Raw genomic sequence first — 24,944 nt, 5'->3', positions numbered from 1 at the left:
AAAACATTCACCGCCTGTCGGTTTGTTCTGTGCAAATATAGCATCTAAAGTTAATGTTTCTCTAAAGCACAACTGAAGGCAGCGTTGTCCTGGGAGCTGGTTATAAAGAAGCAGCCATTGCTTCTTTATTCAAAGTTAAGCTCAAATGACTGCGTCCATGACGCCTCCATGTTTGCATCCAGATGATTTCAGTTGTACGTCCACTACAAATGCTTTTTGTTGCCACTGACACTCAGATTGTTATCATAAGTGCCTGACAACATTATGGATTTATTAACCTTTCGCTTGAGCCCGTCCGTCTATTATTTTCATATAAAACACAACATTCTGGAGACAGAAATCCTTCATTTCTGCTTTTAAATCTCCTTAAAACAAACATCAAAATCAGCTTAGAAACCCCCGTATCAGTCCGCCCCTCCTCCTGATGACCGGTGACATAACAGAGCTGCGTCATGAACACAAAGTACAAAGTGAAACCGTCAACTTAGACTTCAGATAGCAGCCGTGCTATATAGTGAAAAGTCAAATCTCTTAAAGACTCCAAGAGACACAAGAGAGAGAGAAACTTTCCCACACTGGAGTCTGTTTTCTCAACTTTTACGACAGTTTTCCTTCCAGCTGTTTTTTCTTGTGAGTGTGTATTTACTGCAGCGTTACCCCGCCCTGGCTCTCACCCAGCCGATAGCTGTTAATGAGTAACCGTAAAAGCTTCAGAGGGAAAACACATCAACATTCCTTCTCTAGTCAAATTTACTCTCCTAACATTTAAAGCATGTCTCTCTCTGCTCTCCTTATACTGAGTTTTAACATGTAAATACGGATTCTTTACTGTCTGTCTGACTGTCTGTAATAAAATCTAATTAGATGACATATTATTTAAATGAAGGAGAGTAGAGTGCTGCAGGAATGAGTCCTAGAATCACGAAATGCATCATTTCTGCATTAAAAATGTGTAATTTGTGAAGAATATCTTGCTGAACAAGACTTTTAAGTGTCATAAACGTTTGTTTGCCACAGAGATTATTTTCTGCAATAATACAAAATCCAATAATAAAACCCCGTTAGCTTTTTGTCGAGGGAACCAGTGTGACGCTATAGGTCCTCCCTGCAGCTCTGTGGTGCACCACAGTCTGGGAATCACTCTCTTATGGCTTAAAAAACACTTTAAGATAAAACAATACAAGGAGGAAAAATCACTCTTTGGTGCAATGTTGACACAACTGGGGTCAAAAGCCCAAAAGGTCACAATAATCTCCTTTATATCAGCCAGCAGAGCATTCATCTAACTAAACGACTCAAGAGATGAGATCTGAGCACTTCACACTAACTCCTGCTGCTGTTTTTTTATTGTTCTCCTGAAAAGCCGGCGAGCTCTTTAATCTGACATCAGTGATGTGAGCCGGTGGTGTTAATGAGTCATTAAAACCAAAGAGAAGACATTCCTCTCTTTCTGTATTTGCTCTCCCTCCCTCTGTCCGCTTTGTTTCCTCTCCTCTCGCTCTGAGTGTGTTTGTCTTTCCCAGCAGACAGGAAGTGACCCGTTATTCTCTGTCGATCATTCACCGCCTCCCCTTCAGGCCGACCAATCACACGGCAGGAGGAGCGACTACATCGACATAATGCCCCAGTGTATCACTGGGAAATTAGTATTCAATAACTCGTTAATCATTCCAAACTTATTGTTTATACTGTAATATATTGGAGTTCCCCAAAAACATCCTCTTTGGTTGTTTTCAGATGTTCAATATTAGCGGGATCCAGTTTAACGTAATGTTGAACTGAAATTAAAACAGAAATTTGCTCTGGAAAGTGAGATAAATGAACCTAAAACGAGCTCAGAGAACAATAACTCTGAGGGGTCACATGAAAGGATAAACAAACCTTTTTATTGTGAAATTAGTACTTTCACCTCTTTTGGTCTAAAATGCTACAAATGAGACAATCCAAGAGGAGAAAAGACAACATTTCTGAGGTCCGCTGCTCTAAATCACGTCCAGGTAAATAAAACAGGGTCAGACTGATAAATAGGGATGAAACTATCTTTAATTACAAAAGATCACACAACTAATTTGGCACAAAAACATAGTTTGTGTCTCAGACCAGCTGATTGCTGATCACATTCAGTGCTTGTAGTTAAATAAAGAGTCGGAGGTTTGTCTCCGGTCTGACTCTAACGAGGTCTGACGCCTCAGATTGACGTCAAGCTTCAGATTTGATCTCCGCTCCGTCTCTGCTGTCCGTGCTGCGACGCTGCAGACACAGACTGTCTCGATCGTGGGTCATAAACAGAACAATAAAAGGAATCACGGGCCAAACAATCGAGAATGTGTCGTTTTCAACCAGTTAAACTGCAAGAAAATATGTGTTTGAACACCAGAAAACCCCAAATCATGAGCTATATTTACCTTATTCAATACTTTTAAACTCTAATGCATTAAACCACTTAAACTATTATCTCATGTGTACATCTGTAATATAATAACAATAGTTTCTGCTCATTGTCTATTCGGTTCCACGCACATACAGTGCAATTTATTAGAAATATGATCAAGACATATTCTTCTTTATTTTTAAACTTTTCGCTGTAGTTTGACCACCACAGCTGCAGACAATGTATGTATTGAAAATTGCTTTATGCCTAATGTTGGTGTGTACTAATAGTAGTAATAGTAATAGTAGTAGTAGTAATAGTAGTAGTAGTAGTAGTAGTAATAGTGGTAGTAGTAGTAGTAGTAGTAGTAGTAGCACTGGTTGCCAACACAAACACAGCCACACTCACTTCCCTTCACTTGTATTAATAGAGTAAATTCCTTCGTGCTTTGGTAACTGACACTAGTGTGTGTGTGTGTGTGTGTGTGTGTGTGTGAGAGTACCAAAGATGTACTCACCTCCATCCTACATGTCAATAGACTCACTAGTTGTAACAAAACAACCATTTAGTGTACCAGGAAAAGGTTTAGTGTTTCCCAATAAGTAGTCCGATGCAGTTTGCCAAAGAATACCAGGATGTTCTACTTCTATACGGTCGTGTTCTGTCAGCATGTTTTTCTGGCCATTCAGACCCACAATCCTTTACGCAGCAGATATATACGAGCAAGAAGTGACGTGAATGGATACTGCATGTGACAGTTCGTACTTTGTAAGGGCGGCTGCAGCGTGTACTCAAAGTAAAAACACAAAGTATGTGGTTCAGAACGCAGCTAGTGATTCACAGACTCATTCAACCCAATGAAACATTACGCATCACAATAAAAAGTTTAATAAATGATTCTGTCAATTACCCAGAAACACTCAGTTCAGGTTAGCTGACAGATATACACACACACACACACACACACACACACACACACACACACACTCTGACCCAACAGTTACAGCTGCAAACACACCACAAATGTACTTTTTATGAAATAACTGACTCAACCTAAAAAGCCAGAGCACTATACTCAGCACTACCAGAGTGTGTGTGTGTGTGTGTGTGTGTGTGTGTGTGTGTGTGTGTGTGCGTGCGTGTGTGTGTGAGTGTGTGTGTGTGCTGGTTTGAAACGTGCTGAGCTCATCCTCCTCGTCCGTCAGACAGACTTCACCAGCGTTCACTGACAAAACGTATCACGACTCACATTGTTTATGAGATCGTCGTGTAACACAAACACACAATGTTACAGACATACAGTTGTACAATATCATGTACACTCTGACCTGCTACACACCCAGCTGTCTTTTAAGGAATGAAACACACACACACACACACACACACATTCTTGTTGAGTGATGCATTGTGGGTGTGTGCACTGACCTGGGGTCCAATGTTTTTATCTAACCAGAATGGAATTTGAAAAGTCACTGAAACACATTTCATCATCTCACTGTGTCACATTCATCACATCATGATTTCTCTTCTTTGACGGATTCAGTGTTTTCTCCTCCCTGTTGTTTGGTCATAGTTTGCTGTTTAACTAGTCGGAGGTGTAAAAACAAACCACAGACTTGGCTGCATCGCCCTCCTGTGGTGATTTACGGTGCTACACCAACACTTCACCCTCTTTGAGTTTCACTAAATACAAACCGGGAGATGAACTTGAGCTCAATTTTAAACCGACTTGAGGAGAAGTCCTTGAAGGAAAAAGTGAATTTGAACATCCAGCTGCTGAGGAAGCTCATACAATAAGATCAAAAGCTCTGAAACAACTACTATTTGGACCTTGTGGTCAATTTAAAGATGAGTATTACTCAAGTTTATTTACAGCATTCAGAGCATCATGAGACACTAACATTCTCTATACAGTCTATAGAACCATTGCATTGTAAATGGACTAGAGCTTGATTAGAATAAAGGGAAACCTGATACTTTGTGTAGGAGATAAAGAAATAAAGAGGACGCACACACACACACACACACAGACACACACACGGTGTGGTGTGTACTCACGTGTGGCAGTGTGTTGTTGTTGATCTGGTCCTGACTGGCGGGTGAAGCTGCAGGATGACAGTCCAGTGACACTCGGTCCCGACAGGCAGCGTGACACGCGTACTTACAGCCTGCAGAGACAAGAAAGGATGATTAACACGAATAAAGGAAAAGACAGGAAAAGGTGCATCACGTTTGTAAAGTCACACGTGTGTGTGTGTGTGTGTGTGTGTGTGTAACGTATATGCAAATAATCCTCTGATATCTACAAGAGTCAGTTGAGGTCAGTTTCATTTGCAAATGAAATCCAACAACATGCAAAATATGAAGGAAGGAAATGTTTAAAAACAATGTGACTGAGGATTTTACCTTTATAACGTTAGAGAGGCAAAGATTGAGAATTCTAAAATGTACCAAATAAATACAAATACAGAAAGTAAATAATAATTATATGTCCGAAAATCTGATTATTTAATTCTCACCAAAGTGTATAAACCATGCGGTTAATTACGTATAAACTATTATATTATTAATGTATTATATCCTAATAAACAAACAAAGAATATATAGAACAATAAACTGGTCATGGAAGGTATATGCAGTACTTTTAGTATTTCTACATCGTAGTACTGCTACTTATACTGAAGTAAAAGATCACAACACAATCATTTTGTCCATGGTGGCCACCCTTAGTTCCTTAAATATAACTTGTATGAGAGCATCAGACCTGCACACACACACACACACACACACACACACACACACACACACACACACACACACACACACACACACTGGCGTTCCCATACCTGGTGTCCTCTTTTTCACGTGCTGTCCGACTTTATCCGACAGTTTGCACATGGCTGCTCCCATCTCCCATCTTCATCTTACACACAGCTCAACATCCTCCCACACACACACACACACACACACACACACTCACAGGAGTAAATCACGCATACACACACACACACACACTCACAGGAGTAAATCACGCATACACACACTCACACTCTCTCCCCCTGCAGACGTGTTTCAGTGTCTCTCGGCCCGACATTCAGCCTCCGTCTATCAGACTTCAGATGCCGATTTGCGTGCAGCCGGCGCGCTCACTCTCTCTCTCTCTCTCTCTCTCTCCCTCTCTCTCCCTCTCTCTCCCTCTCTCTCCCTCTCTGTCTCTCTGTGTTGTTGTGCTGAGTGGGAGATTTAACAGTCAAATGGAGGCCACAGTGTGTTGGACATGCAGACGGGGAGAGAGCAGGGTGCTGCTGGATGTAGGACTGCTGACTCAGTCATCCACTGCCTCTCTCTCTCTCTCTCTCTCTCTCACTCTCATTCTCTCTCTCTCTCTTACGTAGCTTGTTATGACCGTGTCTCCCCAGCTTCCTGCTGCAACTCTCCCTCCATTCATCCGTTCACCCTCTCATCCATTCTGACAATGAACTTGATCCACAGAGGAAGAGCCTTTCTACATCCCTCCATCCAGCACATTGTGCACACTGCATGGGTTTCTGTTTCTATGTGAGATGTTCAACAACTATCAGATTGATTGTTCATGTTCCCCAGAGGATGAATCCTACTTTTATGACTGTGGCCATCAAACTGTTCAACTCTCTCTCTCTCTCCCTCCCTCTCCCTCTGTCTGTCTCTCCCTCTGTCTGTCTCTCTCTCTGTCTGTCTCTCTCCCTCTCTCTCTCCCTCTCCCTCTCCCCCTCTCTCTCTCTCTCTGTCCCTCTCTCTCTCCCTCTGTCTGTCTCTCTCTGCTGTCTCTCTCTCCCTCCCTTTCCCTCTCCCCCTCTCTCTCTCTCTCTCTGTCTCTCTCTCCCTCCCTCTCCCTCTCTCTCTCTCTCTCTGCTGTCTCGGGGATAAAAGCTTTTCCCAGATGCAGACAATCGATCAGACTCAATCAGACGTCAGACACACAAACTCTTTAACCTTTAATGCTTCTACTGTAGAAGCAAGATTTATGTTACATCGTTTATCTAAATATGAATATATAAATGAATTAAATGGTGAACAGAAACTCATAATGTCATGCTGACAGCAAACGCTTTTATGTTTTGCATTGACTTAATGTAAAAGTATTCCCTTTAAGAGGAACACATCTTTTTATTATCATGAATAAGTTACCAGAACAATAACAATGCTGTTATTAGTTCATTAGTTTGTTTGTTGTTGGGGTAAAGTTTCTTTGCATACAGGATTTATTGTGTGTAAAAGCATAACATATCTGCTATTTGTTTATATACTTTATGAAACTACAATATAATTCTGGTGAATTTTAAAAAAATTGATTGAAGCAGAAAAAAAGCAAGAATTGCCTCTGAAGCAGCAGCCTGTAAACTCCACACAGAGGGCTCTTATTGTGAAACGCAGGAACTGGACAGTTATTTATCTTGTGTGTGTGAAAACCTTCTAATCACATCTGTGTGTTCAGAGAGACGCACAACGAACCTTCAGCTTCTCCAACACTCACCTGCTGAAACACAGCACACGCTTAAAGTAGCGCATGTTGTATCGATATTATGTTAATATCTTTGTTTATTGTTATTTTCTATGACTTTATTAATTCGCTATTCATAAAAAAAGTTTGGAAGCTGTTCAGCAGTAAACATGAGCTGCAAATGCTTTTACAGTAGATAGAAGACAAAGACAGGTGTGTGTGTGTGTGTGTGTGTGTGTGTGTGTGTGTGTGTGTGTGTGTGTGTGTGTGTGTGAGGACAGGTGTTTGCTGAATACAGCGGCCATCTGTTCTTCTCTGTTTCTTTGTAATGTTCTTTCTCTCTTTTGTTCTACATGTTAGGACGTGTGTTCAGATGTTTTATCATGTCAATCAAACCTCAGAATGAAAAGAGTTATCATATTACACACACACACACACACACACACACTTAAATAGCTGCAGACACAATGCATGTGACTGCAGGTTTCCAGTTTTTTCTCATTTACATCAAATATAAAAAGGAGCAGATCAGTTTCAGCTTTTCTCGTTTTGATACTTTGTTCCTACATGTGATATTTTCTGTTTCCTGCTGCCGTGTTCAGCTCAGTTTACAGTAAACAGAGTCGTCTCCGGGTCTTTGGGTTTCCACTTAAACGAAGAAGGAAAAGTAGGAAACAAAAGTTCAGAATAAGCTGCTGATCGTAGTGAAGGTCTGAACTCACCGGAGCTCCTCCACAGCAGACTGACCTCCAGGCGTCCAGAGTGTCGCATCACTTTTGGAATGCGATAGAAAAATCCCGACACTCTCCTCAAAGTTTTGCCAAAGTTTTTGGCAAAACCCATTGCTCACACTCACACGCACACACACGTACAGACGTACACACACTTCTTAATGTGTTTTAGAGTCCAGATGTTTGATTTAAATCCAGAGATAACTCCATGTAGATCTCAAATCAGCCTTCACTGTCACCCAGGATGTGTCTCTGTCTCTGCTCAGGTCTGAACTGGTGCCTCACACACACACACACACACACACACACACACACACACACACACACACACACACACACACAAAATCTGACCACCCATTCTACTGCCGTCCCTTGTTTGTTCAGTCGCTGTGACAGTTTGGTGCTACAAGAGACAAGATACACTCATCTGTGGCAGCTGATGACACACACACACACACACACACACACACACAGTATTTTGCACAATGGTTCAAAATGAGCCTCCGTAACAAACTGCGCTACAATGTGAAACCTCTTTGTCTCTTCTTCTGCTTGTATCATGAGCACACAATTAAAAATAACTGGGTCAAAACTTCACCGAGTACAAACGGGTTGTTTGACGTTGGGGGAAAGTATCGTAACGCAATAATTTATGAAGCAATATTTGATCACAACATGGACGCCAGGTATCAATCTGTTAATATATAAACTACTGATATTACAAATAGAAATAAACCTTTTGGTAACAACTGCTTCTCTAGTCCACTAGATGGTGCTGAGTTTCTTCTGGTGCTGTAACATTTAACGTCAGCGAGTTTTGCATTTTGCAGCAATAAAACATGATTGAGGTGAGATGAAATGAGTGAAAAATAAAATATATGCTGATAAACTGCGTAATTTGGTAATAAATCGCAATATATATTATCTCACAAAATGTTTTAAATCACAATAAGATCGTATCGTGACATAATTACTGTAATATCGTATCGCAGCTTAAGTATCCTGATAATATCGTATTGTGACTTAAGTATCGTAATAATATCGTATTGTGACTTAAGTATCGTAATAATATCGTATTGTGACTTAAGTATCGTATTAATATCGTATTGTGACTTAAGTATCCTGATAATATCGTATTGTGACTTAAGCATCGTGATAATGTCGTATTGTGACTTAAGTATCGTAATAATATCGTATTGTGACTTAAGTATCGTAATAATATCGTATTGTGACTTAAGTATCGTGATAATACAGTTTCATATTATTATTGTGATTATCAGTGGACGGAATCCTGTAAATAATTTACAGGACGTATGTTTATATGAACATTGTAACCCACATACATTCTGACCAGTTTGCTATTCTGAGAGCCACAAACACACGTCTGCATTGAGAACAGCAGACGTTTTGTCCCTATTATGTGAAAATAACAGAGAACAGATGGAAGCCAACAAACCAGGGAGACATTATTCATACTTAAACTCCGTCTACCGGCCCGAGACTAATAAACACACACACACACAGTGTTTCTGCTGCAACATTAAACCTCATCAGACAAAGCAGTCCTGATCTGTGTGGCAGGTTTCTGTTACTTCATCTTGATGAGAACGAGACAAAGAGACGAGAGACCTGCATGTGACAGACAGAGACAGAGAGAGAGAGAGAGAGAGAGAGAGAGAGAGAGAGAGAGAAAGAGAGAGAGAGAGAGAGAGAAAGAGAGAGAGAGAGAGAGAGAGAGAGAGAGAGAGAGAGAGAGAGAGAGACTCATCTGACCCACTTCGGCCCTGAATACATTACTTCACTGGGATGAACTACTCGGTTTTCTCCAGTAACAGTCTCCATGTCACCGGTGGAATGTAACTATATACATTTACTCAAGTATACATTTAAGGTACTTGTACTTCACTTGATTAAATTACACTTTCTACTTCAACTCCACCACATTTCAGAGAGAAGTTTTGTACTTTTTAGCCAACAATCATCTGAAAGCTTCAATTCCTTAACAAATGAATGTCAAAATACCTCTCTGCTACAGTGTATAGTACAAAAATACGATATTTCATTGTGTTTTCATCCTGAGGAGACTTTGATTCACTAAATTAAACTGAATATATGAAGTTATTAAACATAGAGACTTTAAAATAGTGTCATCATTAGATATGATGAGAACCTCGGGCTGATTTTAGTTTATCAAAGATTCAGTTTTGACGTACGAGTCTGCAGGTAAGTAATAAAAACATGGAGGTCTACAAACTGTGTCTCCGTTTGTCCACCAGAGACCACTGACAACAACAACCCTGAAGAGAACACATCTTTATCATCTCGGCTCTCAAAACAAATAAGTATAAATTATATTTTAATGTGAGATGAAAGTCAACTTATTGGATGTAGTTCTGGTGTGAGATCTGGAAATTTTGGTCATATTAAAAAATAGGTAGATGAACTTTGGAGCTCTGGAATTTCTTGGTGGTTTTCTGGAAAGAAATACGTAGTTATGGATAATTTACAGGGAATATAGAAAATGTGTCTTCAGACTCAGGGGTTTTAATAACCACAAGTAAGTCATGATAACACATGTTTGTTTATGTATCAGTCAGATTCAGACTCAAATTACAGAATTTCACCAACAAAGTTATGAAACTACGTCCAGTAAAAAAACAGAATTTACTGCATTAATTAAATAAAACATTTTCACGTCCACATAATGTAAAGCGGATCAGTGCAACCTGCTTGCAGCATTAGAAATTAATCTTTAAAAGAAATCACTGAGCTGCTGTTGCTCCACTGACTTATAAGTGACTGTTTTCTGTGTTAATAAGTGAACCAGTGACCGGCGGTCCTCTGCAGAGAGCTACAGGACGTCAGAGTCTCACCTCTAGAACTTTGTTCCTCGTCTGAAGTATTATTTTAGTCCATTTGAAAAGGCTGTTAACGTTCAGTCGGAGTAATGGGCCTTTAACGGGCTTCCTGAGTGGCAATCAACTGCATTTTAAATGAGCCCACTCACTTAATACACACATAGAGTCCATCAGCACTGCTGGTACAACTGACGGGAAACACAGAGCTCGTTGTGCAGGAATACTGTCTGTGAACTAAATGAGGTTAAAGGGACAAAGGCGGAGTAAGAACAGTGTGTTTGTGTCCGTGTCAGCTTTGCTTTAACGTTTTATATTTTCTATGTGACTTGTTGCCACGGACGGATAATGAGACAATGAGACCCAAGAGAAAGGACCAAACGCCTCTCCTACACAAAGGAGGGACACTCAGAGACGTTATAGTTATTTTTCCCCTTTTTGCTGCCGTTTTGTGGTCATTTTGTGTCTCTTTGTAGTTGTTTTGTATATCTTTGCAGTAGTTTTGTGTCTTTTAGTAGTTGTTTTGTGTTTCTTTGCAGTAGTTTTGTGTCTCTTTGTAATTGTTTTTTGTCTCTTAATAGTTGTTTTGGTGTTTTTGTTGTTAGATTATGTCTGTTGTTGTCTGTTTTCCCCCTTTATGCAGTTGTTCCGTGGTCATTTTGTGTCTCTTTGTTGTTGTTTTGTGATAAAATGAATACGATGGGGTAAATAGGACAACAAGGTTCAGTAAATCTTTCACTCAGAGCTGTTACAGACATCATGACTGAGAGTCTTCGTTACGTTTAAAGCTACATGACAGAACAAACATGTAAAGAGAAACACTAACGCACCTCATCACATGAGGAAAGAGAGTTTCTCTGCGTTTCCTCTTTGTATTGTTTGTCAGACGGAAGTTGACCCAGATGAAGGTCCAGCTTGTTCTCGATGAGACATCGAGGCTCGTTTCAGACCTGAACCGGTCCGTCTGCATTCACGACGGCATTCCAGCTGCTGAGCTGCGTTTCAGAGCCTTGCCCACGTATGTCATCAACAAACATGTGCTCTCCCTGCATGTCAGGGTGCTAACCATTATGTATCGATGCCACTTTGAAAACAATTATTCAAAGTATGTGACATCAGCCAATCTAAATGTGAGACAGCAGCAAAGCAAGGTGACTTCTCTGACTCTATCAACATCAAAACATTCAATTATACTTCCATAAAAGTATCAGATTTATATAATATTTTCCAGGAAGAAGGTTTTTACTATCCCTTATTCTTATATAATGGTTGTGCCTTTAATGGACAAACAATTAGGGAAGAAACTAACAGTTATTTCCATCATAAATTCCTCTGTAGGGTATTTTATAGTTTGATTTATTTAGTCTGTAAAATGTGATGAATGCCAAACACAATTCCCTGAAACCAAATATTTATAAAACTGTTAGTTTTGACCAACAGTTTAAAACCCAAAGAGTTTACTGTGATAAAAAAGGCAGCAAATCGTCACATTTATGAAGCTGAAACCAGCAGATTCTTGGTGTTTTTTTCTTGATAAATGATATAAACCGCAAAACATCTGGCATTATTTAGTAAAATAGAATCTATTTAATAAGAGGATCAAAGTGGAATTTTAAAATACTATAATCATATTGTCTCAGCACTAAATAAGATAATTTTCACCTAACAGGGCGAGTTAAAAAAAAGCAGCCGAGGATCAAGTGGTCGAAGCACTTTTCCTGAAGTCTGACACTCAAATGAGGGGGATCCTCGTGCCCCCCAACACCCATCACCTCCAGACTCACCTGCACAGGTGACCCCATGCTGGAAGATGAAGTAGCAGCACAAGTCACACCAGGTGTCCTCGCCTCCGGGCAGGAAGGTGTGTCCCTCCCCGGACTCCTGTCTCACCCTGGGGTCCTTCTCTCCGGGGGTGAAGATGGTCCTCACATCGGGGGGTATGAACCCTCTTTTCCTGGCCCTCGATGGCCCCGCACCGTGACCGTCCATCCCGTTTCTCCTCTCCTGGCTCGGTGAACTCACCGGGGGTTTCACCTCCCCGTGCGCTCTCTCGCTCCACGCCGCCTCCAGGCTCTCCAGAGAGGCCGGCGGAGGAGTCAAGTGCCGCCGGACAGCCTTCACTATCGCCCCGGCCTTGGAGATCCGCAACTTGGCACCGGGCTGCGACCAAGCCGTCTCCGGTGCCTCGTCCATCGTGCCCGGGGATCTGTTGACATGAACAGTACGCACGGTTAACGGAGACTCATCCGTGACCGAGGAGCGCATGGGGACATATTTCCGACCCTGGTGCACGACGTTGAACATCATGTACACTCCTCAAACTCCTCCGCTGCGTTTACAAAGTCGGGTGAGGTGCACTGAACAGTGACCGACAGGTGAGGCGTCACTGATGACACCGACCGATGAGCCGTGTGTCCTCCTCGCGCTCCTATTTGTTGTCGGTAAAGCAGGTTGAGGCAGTCCGAGGTGTTCAGGGGAACGGGTTGGATCTCATTTCATTTGGAGATCAGCAGCAGCGTCACGTTGGACAGAAAGGAGCACAAACTAAATACACGAATTTATAGATTATTTTATTGTCAGGACGCGTAATCATTTGCAACTCGATTTAATAAATCAGTGAATTAAAGAGACTGTGTTCTTTAATTTGGCGTAAATTGCAACAAAATCATCTAAACTGAGATTTAATTAAAGCAAACTGCTGTTAGGGATTTCATTTATATGCCGAATTATTACAAAAAATAATAATATAAGAACTTGTCACCTGGTGAAGCATTGAGAAAGTAATTAGAAAACTAAAAAGTAGAAAAATTAAATACATTATGAAACATTTGAATGGGTTCAGGACTGCTCTGTCAGTACGATACAGTTCCTCATTTGACCACAAGACGGTGCTGTTTTCACTTTAACGCATTTTTTAATTCAGTAAACTAAAGAGATGTGTACATTATGACATTTTATACATGCACCGTTCACAGAAAGGTAATTTTAACAATTCAGTTCATACATTTAGTTCATATTTCCTCACATACACGTCCATGGTTTACGTCTGCAGCCTTGTACTTAAATGTGCCGTATTAACATTTCTTGTGACATAAATACATTAAAACGTCGCGATAAAATGTCGTACTTTTTAATATTCACGATCAATTAACCCATTTATATTCCTTAAGTATATTTATTTCTGCTGCATCGATAAACCTTTTAATAAACAGAGAATACACGTGACTACGTCAGTAAGAACCACTTGTTGTGACGATTTTATTACAAAGAATACAGTTTAGTTGTTTTCATTTACACATTTATTTGCACACACACACACACACACACACACACACACACACACACACACACACACACACACACACTTAAATTAATTTTCATGAAAAAGTGCAAATGGTAAAAAAAACAATATATATAAAATTATTTTGTCCACCAAACTCCAGCACACATAATGCTGATTTAAAATGACTACAGATATCCTCTATTTCCCTGAAACAACACGATTATGATGTTTTCTTAATGAAATCACATATGAAAGTTGATATCAACGAGACAAAAATAGTTCTGTCTTTGGCACGGAGTCGTCGTAAGAGGAAAAGAAACCTGAACACCATTATTCATGATGCATGTGAGGGTGCACGTGTGTTGCTGCTCGTCAGCGTTTCACGTGCATGTAAACTGAAATGCGTCTCGAGTCTTTGAAGGAACTCAAACTACTTCCTGCTCGCTCACTCCTCGTCCTCATCGTCACTGTAGAAGGCTTCCACCTGTAAGAGAGGGACACTTGATTATTAAAAAGGCTTATGGGTGAACTGAAGTGGTTAAGAAGATGTTAAAGGTGTGTTTTTTAACGTACATATCCGCCCTGCTGCTGAACCCAGGGGGAGTAATAATGCCGCAGGTATCTGGCTCCGTGGTCCAGCAGTCGGTTCCTGGGCAGCGAGTTCACCTCCGACAGACGACTGGTGACCTGCAGACAAACACACGTGAGTCAAACCTGTTTTACGTTGGTTATATTTGTTAATAACACCATAACGGTTGAGCTCTCACCTCACAGGCGACGGCGATCTGGGGTTCCGGCGATGCTTTGGGCCCCGGAGAGTCTGGGTGGCGGCTCTTGAGGCCCATCCTCAAGAGAAGAGTCGACATCAGCAGCTTAAAGAAACCGTAGTCACGGAAAAGCTCCGTGGCGATCGCGGCGTCTTTCAGCTCCTGGTGAGGACAAAAAAGCGGTTTCTTCATGTTTAGAGTCTTTTCACTGATGGATAAAACATCCGTCACCCGTTCACACACTAAGATCTTATGTTTTTAATGGTAATCCTTAAGATTTTAGCAGTCTGGAGTCTTGTTTCACTACTTTCAGTTCATAAACATCCAGTAGGATTTGTCTCGGACACATACGATATCTGATGCTCGTCTCAAATGTTTATGAGCTATTTGTGAACGACTTCCAAACCTTCAGCATGAAAGAGTTTCCTATGAATCCTCCAGAGAGGCAGAATTATATTAAAACGTTGTTTCTTACCCTCTCGTTGAGCCGGTCTCCAGAGTCTCTCAGCAGCAGGCCGATCATTTTCTCCACATTCTCGTCTTCACCTGGAAGGAAACAACAAAGATCAACGGTTTAAAGGTTTGAAGGTTTAAAGGAGCACGAAATACAAAACCAACAGATACAGTTTCATATTTCCTGATGCAGACTCCTAATCGCTGCTCAAACATCACCTACATTTTGTTTAGTGGCACGTTTGAGGAAGGAAGTTAACTCAGTGGTAATTTAAGTATTGTAATATTTATATATATTTGCAGTATAATAAACTGGGTGTCTGTGCTGCTTAAAGCTCTGGTGACATGTTTGTGGATAAAGTCTTCACTAAAAGGAGCTTCGTGTTTATTCTGAGAAGAAGAAACCAAAACTAACCTTCTGGCGAGTCGGGCTCTATTTCTGGAGGAAGGAACGAGATTTCATCAGCGATCTGCGCTAGTTTATTTGCTGCTTCTTTCAACTCATCCTCTTCTTCTACTTCTTCTTTAGCTGAAAGAAATAATAAAAACACACGAATGAGACAGTTTAGAGAAAGAAAAGAAAGCACAGCAACGAGTCCCAGCCTGTAACCTAAGAATAAAAACACGTCATCGGCCGGTGATGAACTTGTGGCTGCACGTTTTAATCTTCTTGACTCAAGTTTTAAAAAGCTGAAAATGTATTTGCATGTTGGCAAAAGTACAAAAACACAAGGTGACGTAGACGAGGAGGTGATGAAGAATGCGTCGTCAGTTTCGGTGGATTATAACAGATTTAAATATATTTTCATTATCGATGTAATCCGGTGATAATTGTCTCACTTAATCTCATTTATAATTTCATTTAGATGCCTGCTGTTTGCTTGTTAAAGTAACTTTATAACATCTTTTAATTTGACTGTTTTATGCATAGAAAAGAGCTACAAATCCATAATTTAAACATCCCAAATACCCTTAATTAAATATGAGGCAGAGCTCTGGACTTTAGAGTGGCTCTCAGTCATTAAAGTCGTCGTTTTATATCATTTTACAGACAAAACGATGGTTCCAATAATCAATAATATAAGTAATGATCCTCACCACAGAAACATCTGTCGTCCACGTCAGGCAGCTTCTCATCAGGTTGGCTCGGTTCTTCGTCTTCTCTCTGAGGTTGGATACAGCTGAAAATGTTTCGCCTCAATCCCTTCAATCCCTTCAACCCCCTCTTCTTCTTCTTCTTCTTCTTCTCTTTCTCCGTCTTGTCCGGCGTCTGAGGTGAGGACGACTCGTCCTGTGAAGGAGACTCCTTCTGAGGTTGTCTCCTCTTGGCGTAGGCCATGAGGAGCCTGAGCTCCACCGTGTCCTCCATGCTGTCGGAGTCTGAGGTAGGTTTAACGTCCGTGGTGCCGTCCAGGCCGGAGAAGGGTTTGTGGATTTCCACGCGTCCGTTCGCCATGTTGGTTTACTGTTGATTAAAAATGGAAAAAATAAATAAATATAAGATTAAACTCAAAATCAGGGATTTTGAGCTAAATGAGTGTTCATCATAAACGTGTTCTTCTTTGTTGGTTTTTACTTTAATTGTATTATTCAGCATTATAGACATAGGCATTATAAAAGGTCTTTAAAATGTGAATAATACCACAAGACGACGTCTTTAAAATGCATTATTGATCATCATGAACAATCAAAAGCTCATAAATATTAATGTCAGCAAATCCTCACATTTAAGAAATCTGGAACAAGTGAAAGTTTGGATTTTTAAGCCTGAAAAATGACATAATTTCCTGTTGAGTGTTTATTTCTGCTGACTCTGATGTCTGTATTCTACACACTCCAATAACTGTGTAATAAACATGTGTTCATACTCTATAGTGGTATAGTATAACTCTTATTATTTATGTAATATTATATATATATTATATAATATTATATATTATGTCATTTTAATCTGTATTTTAAGACATTTTACTTACATTTATTCCACTGTTTTACCGCCCTCTAGTGGTGCGTAGTGGGCATTACACTCAATAAACTTTCCTGGGTCATGTCGAGGCATGCACTCGTTGATTAACTTAACAAGTTGTTTTTACTTAAACACACAACACGTACAGCCAGGAACTTAAATAATAAGTTAATCAACTGTCACACGGTATGTTTAATTTATAAAAGACACTTTAAACAGATGTTAAGTTAAAAGTGTGTTACTGTATCGAGTCAACAAATGCGGAAGTGAACTTTAATAATAAAATAATAATATTTAAAAAGCATAAAAATATCTGAGTACTTACGGTCCAATCGAGTAAAAAGAGGAACAAATATGCTCCAAGTGACTCCTTCTTCCTTCACTAGCTGCAGGTTATTACTCCTCCTTCCTCGAGTGACTTTTAAAGACTCAGCGGACAAAGTTATCGCGTAATGACGCAGGCCCACGTCAGAGAACTGTAACGTGACAGAAAGCTACTTTATGTGCTCGTCATCACAGCTTTAGGTGTGTTTTTCTACTGAAAATCAGTAAATAGATACATTTAAAAAGAACACAATATAATATATTTATATTTTAAATATATAAATATATAATATTGTGCTATCAAGTGTTGTTTCTAACCAGACACAAAAGTGAAACTGACAGTGACACAACAAATAAAAAAAGTGTTTCAACTTTATTTATAATAAAATGATAAGATTACTCAAATGTTAATGTATATATACATACATACACACATTTATTTAGTTTTATTCTTCCCTTAAACATTTTTAAAAGTCCACAAAATTCATCCCAAAGTAAATAGGTGGTTTCGTTTTTGTGACAGAAACTTCCAGAACCTCTTTGTGTTGGGTAACAGTTGTTTTGAATGGTGTGTCAGTGATATAATAACCTTCTTTAACATCAAAATACTTTCACTTTGGCAGTAGTGTTTTGACCAGAGAAAAGAGGAACTGTTACATATAAACTAAAATAACAAAGAGGAAGTTTACATTCGTTTAAATAAACTACATGTTGTGATTCTACGACGTCTTCAATGTCTGGAATCCTCACAAACATGTGAAAACTTAACCGGCACTTATTGTTGACGATGAACGGGGCGACGTATAATTCTTCCTCTTTCCAAGAAGTGATCTGTTTCCAAATACTCACTGACTGCTGCGACATCTGACTCATGAACAAATGAAAACAACCTGAGCCAGCAGCAGCAGTTTAACATGACTCATCAGTCATGTTAAACTTGACTCATCAGTTGTCATCAGTCATGTTAAACTTGACTCTGGCCATAACAAAATAAGGTGGGTGTGAGTTTCATATTTTTTGATTTGGTCATTAAAATGTATATTTATTTTGATTTATTTATTTTGGTTCCCACATAATGTTATTAAAACAAAAACATATTTCTGCCTCATATATTTTCTACTTTGTCAGACTTTTTCTTCTCTTTTTTCATGTGAATTACTGAATAATTGAATTTCCTCAAGCAGCAGAATGTCATTTAAATAAAACAGGAAAGTTGTTTAAACTGGTGATAAAAGGCTAAAAGACGTTGTGTCATTTTAAGAGGTCACATGTAGAAAAGGTTGGGAACCACGGATCTAGAAAACACTACGGGAGCTCATTTTAACCAGTAAAAATAAGATAAAAAGATGAAAAGTAATGATGAGAAAATAGCATTTTAGTTTACTAGATCAAAACTATGAGACAAAGTCAAAGTTATGAGAAAAAAAGTCAAAGTTAGGAGATAAAAAGTCAAAGTTAGGAGACAAAAAGTCAAAGTTATGAGACAAAAAGTTAGTTATGAGACAAAAAGTCAAAGTTATGAGACAAAAAGTCAAAGTTAGGAAAGAAAAAGTTAGTTATGAGACAAAAAGTTAAAGTTATGAGACAAAAAGTCAAAGTTATGAGACAAAAAGTCAAAGTTATGAGATAAAAAGTCAAAATGTATGTTTTTATCATGACTAAATTTGTATCCATATATTTGTGGGGCATAAACCCAGTAAAGTGGTGTTTTAATCTAAATACTGAAATAAATCAGCTGATTAGTTCTTCTTAACTCGTGTTTTAGACTTATTATATTTGCAGAAGTATTACAAGTTTCCAGCCTGTTAAACAGTTGATAAAGTCTGACACTTGAAGTAATAGTTTAGCAGATAGGTTTTAAAGAATTATCTTTAATCTACATTTGTTTAAAGCCAACAAAAACTCCTTGAAGTCAGAAGAAGAAACACCACTACGAGATAATTTGATCCTTCCACAGGTTTGTTTCTCCTCTTTTTTTACCATTTCAGGGAATTCCCATTTGAGACGCGCTGAGCTTGTGTTTGACTTAACGGCCACCTGAGAAATCCGTCAGAGTCGCGTCACATTCAGGAAGTTATTGAACACAGTTAACGTTCATTTCCTGTTTCAGTATACAAACAGCAGGATACAGTGAACACGCGCTTCAGTACGCCGGTAAATCACGGTTTTATAGTCAGGTTTGAGTTCACGACAACGAGCAGTGAAATATTTAATGTGTGGAGGAAGATGTAAAAGAGATTAAATCGTTTTATTACTGGCAGTAGAGTCTCGTGTTGGACCTCTTGACCCTGTATTAATGATTAACTGATATGAATAATATAATACCACTTGATTTGTAATCTGTTCTGAGGTTTAAGTTAAGGCATCTTTTTAAACCTAAAAATAATCCTTTAAAAACAAGAAAGTCATGGATATTTAGACGTTTTTGTTCAAAATGTTTAGTTCATACTTCTTTATTTTACCTGAATTATTTCTATGGCACAGTGTTTTCATGACTTAAAGAGAAGAGTCTAATCCATCAATATTACTTTTAATAACTAAAGGTTTAATGAAATACCTTAACTCCACCCGCCTGGTGCTAAAAGTGGAGTAAAACAAACACAAAGTAATTCACAGGTCTGATATGAATCCAGCAGATTTAAATCTATTTAATTAAAGACCGTTAGAAGTGTGAGTTGACTCATCTCGTTGTATTTTTATATATTCGTGGTAGAGCTTCCTATAAAAAGCTGTTCATAGTCTCAATGATAACATACATGCTTGTTAGTGTTTGCTAAAAAAATAATAATATATAATATTAAAAAAAGAGATGTCTAGTGGAGTGTTTAATGGTTTTTGTCATGATTAATATCTTGTTTCCTTGCATAAGTATTTTGGATAATTTTAGCCGTGCAAAAGTGAAAATATCTATTTTCTATCTATTATTTTTAATATCTTAACTATTTGATGAATTTACATGAATTTTTGCACAGACATTCATGGTCCCCAGAGGATGAATCCTACTGATTGGGGATCCTCTGACTTTTCCTCTAGCGCCACCAAGAGGCTGAAGTTAGTTGTTTTGAGTGAAATGTCCACAGAACTTTTGGGTGGATGAGGATTAGCGTCCTCTTTTTGGTTCTCCACTTTTATAAATGTTATTAATTAATTATATTTATGACCAAATACCTGCAAAACTAATGACATTCCCATCAACCCTTAACTGTTCTTTGTTTTTTTTACAGCTAATTAGCAAACGTTAGCATGCTAACATGCTAAACAAAGATGGTGGACATGTTTAGCATCAGCACGTTAGCATACTGGCGTTAGCATGCTAGCGTTAGCATTTAGAGCCTGATACCTTGTTCATATATTTGAGATCATTTTGATATACTTTATATATTGTATGTATTATTGTTGTGGTTGGGAGTCAGTGTTCAGATATGATGAATTAAGAACATTGTTAACTGCACTACGAGGCATCTTTGCTTCTGGATGTTTAAATTAAAAAAAGTGACTTCATCGTGTTGGCAGTTGGTTCCCAGTTCAGATAAACGTTTTTGGCTGAAGAGGAAACACAGTTAAGTAAAATGTCCACAACAGGAAATAATGTCAGAGGCAAAACTACAGCATCACATCTTCTTTTAACAAATTAATAAAATAAAACAAACTTCAAGTAATCCCATCATCATCATCATCAGAAAAATAAGAAATACAAAAGCAAAAGAAAACCACATGTCCAACCAAAGAGGAAACTCAGGTAGAAATAAAATTATAATAATTAAATAGTTTAAAACAACAATAATGCCATTTTTTATGCCATATTACCAGAAAATAATCCCAAGAAGGAGGTAAGAGAATGCCATGCATAAACAAACGCTGATGAGAGACGTAATCTAATACAGAGTTTCTGCTCCATAGAGTGATAAGAGGCGTGTGAGCGGGCCGAGCTTATAGTGGCTTCATAGAAAGGTCGTCTCCATTCACAGAGAGTTCAGTTTGAGGATTTCATTTATCGTCTCCAGACACTCGGAGGAAGCTCTCGGTGCTGGAGAGACAGCGGCAGCCATCGTAGAAGCAAACAATCGTGAAAAGACAAAGAAAGTCGTATCTGAGAGGCTCGAAAATGTGGATTTAGTCGAGGGAATTTACTCAGAAGTGAAGCAGAACATCTCAGATATATTAAACTAAAAGCTGTAAGAAAAGATGGTCGTGTGAGCAACACTTTAAGTAGTTTATATACTCATCCCGATGCCAAGAAAAAACATTTATTTAAAAGAAAATGGGCCTTTGATTGGCTTAAAAGTGTCCATTTTTAAAACCATGTCAAGAAACAAATGTTTATTTTACTGTTTAAGTTCGACTAGCGTTATTATTTTCTTTGTTTTCCCAGATTGAGAAGGAAGTAAATTGACCTTAATGTTTAAACTTGGTGGAGTGAACCTTTAACTGACAATGTTTACAAAAAAGGTCCATTTACTAAATATCTTCTGGAGCTTTCAGCCACATCAAGGAAGAAAACCAAATGTTTCTGAAAGCTCTGGAAGAAATCTAGTGAGTGGATGTTAAACTGTGAAAGATGTGTGACGGCTCTATTTTAAAATAAAACTTTCCATGTGTTGGTTTCAATGGTAAAGAGATAATAAACTGTCAGCAATGACTCATAAAAACAAGTCTGAGTAACACAGAGTTTCAGTAGCAGTTAAAAATACGGGATTTAAAAGTCAGACTTCTACGATGGCTACGGAGTCTTTAAAATAATTCTTACTTTATATATCAATTTAGCTTACAACAGGTTATATCAAAAGAGACCTCACAGGGTTGTTTTTAAAAGTTCAATCCATGTACATGCACACAAAGTAACATAAGAAATAAAAGAACTGGACAATCATGTAACCGACCAGCACTGAAGTAAAAATGCACATTCAATACTCCTCGGTGCTAAAAGGTAATGTTCAAAACATTAATGTAATGTAAACGATTAATATAGAAATGCAAAAGACGTCATCTATTCATATTGCATTGAATATGGCTCAGATTTTTATCTTCTTCTTGGATAAATGCTGCAAACACGCACACACACACACACACACTATTACAGCAACACACAGTCTGTAGTCACGTACATGCTGCACAGACAGAAGACTGTTTCTGTTGCAGCTGTACTGATTCTGTTTTCAGGTTTGATATGGAATGAGGAATCATATCACTCACACACACTCACACACACTCACAAGCTGCATGTGAAAAGCCTTGTCGGGTCAGGAGTACCAGATACACACTATGAAAAGTTATAATATGTTTGTGTGACGTCAGCTGGAGTTAGTGATTATGCTTTAAACGAGTCTGGTCTCTCCTCCATAGTCAACTGGCTGCGTTACGGTTTGAACTATCCTCCACACTGGGCTGATACTGGCTCTGTTGATGTTTAAAGGTAAATGAGAGACCTTTCTTCCTGGTTTACCTGCAACACTGTGGAACAAACCAGTGGTTCCCAACACTCTTATTTATCTTGTGACACCTTAAAACACATCAAATAAATGTTGTTGGTATTTCATTTTGTCTAATCAAATGTACTTGTTTTGTTGTTTCTGGTATTTTTATGAGCAACTTGTAGCACTGGTTTTAAAAGATAAAACAAAAAGATTTCTTCCGTCTTTCTTTCTGTACTTTAAATAAATGTGGGACCTTCATAATGTTATCAGAGCCCTCCGTTGACCCAGTGACGCTGAATGAAACATTAACGTCATTTGGTATGAAAGCAGAGATTTATGTGAAAACAAACCGCAGTGATTCTGGGAGCAGATGTGACACTACATCCATGTAATGTCTTTGGCACACAGGTTTTATGGGGTGAACGTTATACAAAACTTAAGTATTAAGGTCAAATATTTGTCTAAATGCTCATCAACACACTCTCTTTTCTTAAAATATGAATTGTGACCAAAAACAAACGTGTTTTCACGAGTTCGGCTCTCCTAAACGACACGTGAACTCACGACGGCTGCTCAAAGTGCACTTGCATCCTCAATCAATCAGCACAACCAATAAATAGAATATGAATAAATAAATACAAATAAATAGTTGACCATTAAAACCTCCAGCTGCTGTGAGCTGAAGCAGTTCACTCCTCTGGTTTGTCTCGTGTCTCCGTCTGCAGAGAGTCCGTTATTTGTTTTTCTTTACACTCACACACACTCGTCTCCACTACGAGTGTGTGTGTGTGTGAGTCCAGAGAGTCAGAGTGTGTGTGTGTGTGTGCGTGTGTGTGTGTGTGTGTGCGCCTCAGACAGCCGTCTCCAGGTCCTCGTGGGTGGTAGATTGTTGTTGGCTGTTCAGGAAGGCGGCGAGCTCCGAGTCTCCCTCCCCTTGGTCCACGGGCGTCTTCCCCTGGTGGACACACACACGGTCACTACGGTGAAAACACAAAAAGGAGCGCAGGGCTGCATCTAACAAGTTGTCATATTGAACAATAATAACATATTACCATGTTGCACATGCATCAAAACAAAAAAAGTACACAGTAATATGAATTGTCTGTCTCTCTCTCTGTAATTCTCTCAAAGGGCTTTAATAAATCTGTCCTTGTCCCCCTTGAATATAATTTAAAAAGGTTACTGTCACTATGCAAACACAACAAAATTGCCGTTATGTCGGCCTCAAATGCTGCGTTGTTCTAAAGACTTCACACTAAACACGTTGCTCTCTTCATGTCACTCTCTGATGGCTACTCAGAAGTGAAACAGACGTTCTGTGTGTTCATGTTGTGCATCCTATGGTTTCTGATTTCACAGACTTCTTGAAGTGTTTTAACAGGATGGTGAAGTGAGGTGCTTTGACAGCCGGTGAATCCCGAACAAACAAACCAACGTTGTGTCTTTTTAAAGTCAGGACATCCCCAACACTGGAGCCAGAGAGACACACCCTGGAGGCCTCTGTAGATCATTTACGAGTTACGCTGGTCCTCTTGATGTGACTCAACAGCATTTACGGGTAGTGTCTCTACAGTGTGTGTGTGTGTGTGTGTGACTGTGTGCAGGTGTGTGACTGTGTGTGTGTGTTTACCTGAAAGTTGACTTTTTCGAGCGACGCCCCGGCCTCCACCAGCAAACGACACACGGCATGCTGCTTCGCTGAGGCTGCTTTGTGCAAGGCAGTGTCGCCTCTACACACACACACACACACACACACACACACACACAAACACACACACACACAGACAGACAGACGTCTTAGCGATCAGATAAGCTGTAAGTACGTGCAAATTGTTGGTTGTCATTTACAGGTAAAGATTACCGGTAAACTAACCACACTGACGTAAAACAGAAAGCATAAAAGGAGACACACAGCAGATAAAAGGAGAGTTCTCATGCTATGAAGGCAGGTGACTTTAAACAATAACCTGATAAGAAATACAAATAAAAAAACATACACAGAGACTCATTTAAAGTATAGTCAACATACTTCTCTCTGTCGGTCAAATCCAGAAGCACTTTAGAGCCTGAAGATGGAAAAACAGGAAAAACATAATCAGCAGACACAAAGATTATGTAAGAAAACACACATTTACTCTTTAAACTAGCACTTCGAAGGAGTTTAACAGCGTCAAACTCATGGTAAACGGCTACATAAAAGTGTTACACTCATTCTTCTTGCTCGTCAAAAGCTGGCGCCTACACTACCCACAATGCAACTCCATGGCTGACACTTTCAGGTATGCTACGCTCGTAGCGGC

General features: G+C 39.2%; 3 protein-coding genes across 3 annotated transcripts in view; all 3 read right to left on the bottom strand.

Moving 5' to 3' along the window:
- The window catches only part of rassf3 (Ras association domain family member 3), a gene marked incomplete at its 5' end in the record, with an annotated part of 51,970 nt that extends 39,229 nt beyond the window's left edge, over positions 1–12,741 (bottom strand). Inside the window, 2 exons of the mRNA XM_079183618.1 lie at positions 4,430–4,539; positions 12,222–12,741. Of these exons, the coding sequence (XP_079039744.1) occupies positions 4,430–4,539; positions 12,222–12,741 (630 nt within the window). The remainder of the gene's footprint in view (positions 1–4,429; positions 4,540–12,221) is intronic.
- A 616-nt stretch (positions 12,742–13,357) lies between these two features.
- Positions 13,358–17,365, bottom strand: LOC306713934 (uncharacterized protein). The gene is made up of 7 exons (XM_079183784.1): positions 17,232–17,365; positions 16,039–16,405; positions 15,356–15,469; positions 14,963–15,033; positions 14,488–14,649; positions 14,294–14,407; positions 13,358–14,204 (listed from the first exon to the last, which is right to left on the bottom strand). The coding sequence occupies exons 2-7, from the start codon at positions 16,394–16,396 to the stop codon at positions 14,166–14,168; spliced, it is 858 nt and encodes a 285-aa protein (XP_079039910.1). The 5' UTR covers positions 16,397–16,405; positions 17,232–17,365; the 3' UTR covers positions 13,358–14,165.
- A 6,129-nt stretch (positions 17,366–23,494) lies between these two features.
- dgki (diacylglycerol kinase, iota) overlaps positions 23,495–24,944 on the bottom strand; it is a gene marked incomplete at both ends in the record, with an annotated part of 38,767 nt that continues 37,317 nt past the window's right edge. Inside the window, 3 exons of the mRNA XM_079183365.1 lie at positions 23,495–23,599; positions 24,275–24,374; positions 24,674–24,710. Of these exons, the coding sequence (XP_079039491.1) occupies positions 23,495–23,599; positions 24,275–24,374; positions 24,674–24,710 (242 nt within the window). The remainder of the gene's footprint in view (positions 23,600–24,274; positions 24,375–24,673; positions 24,711–24,944) is intronic.

Source organism: Pholis gunnellus (genome assembly GCF_910591455.1).
Source record: "Pholis gunnellus genome assembly, chromosome: 22".
Lineage (NCBI taxonomy): Eukaryota > Metazoa > Chordata > Actinopteri > Perciformes > Pholidae > Pholis > Pholis gunnellus.
This window is presented reverse-complemented; position numbering and strand designations above follow the sequence as displayed.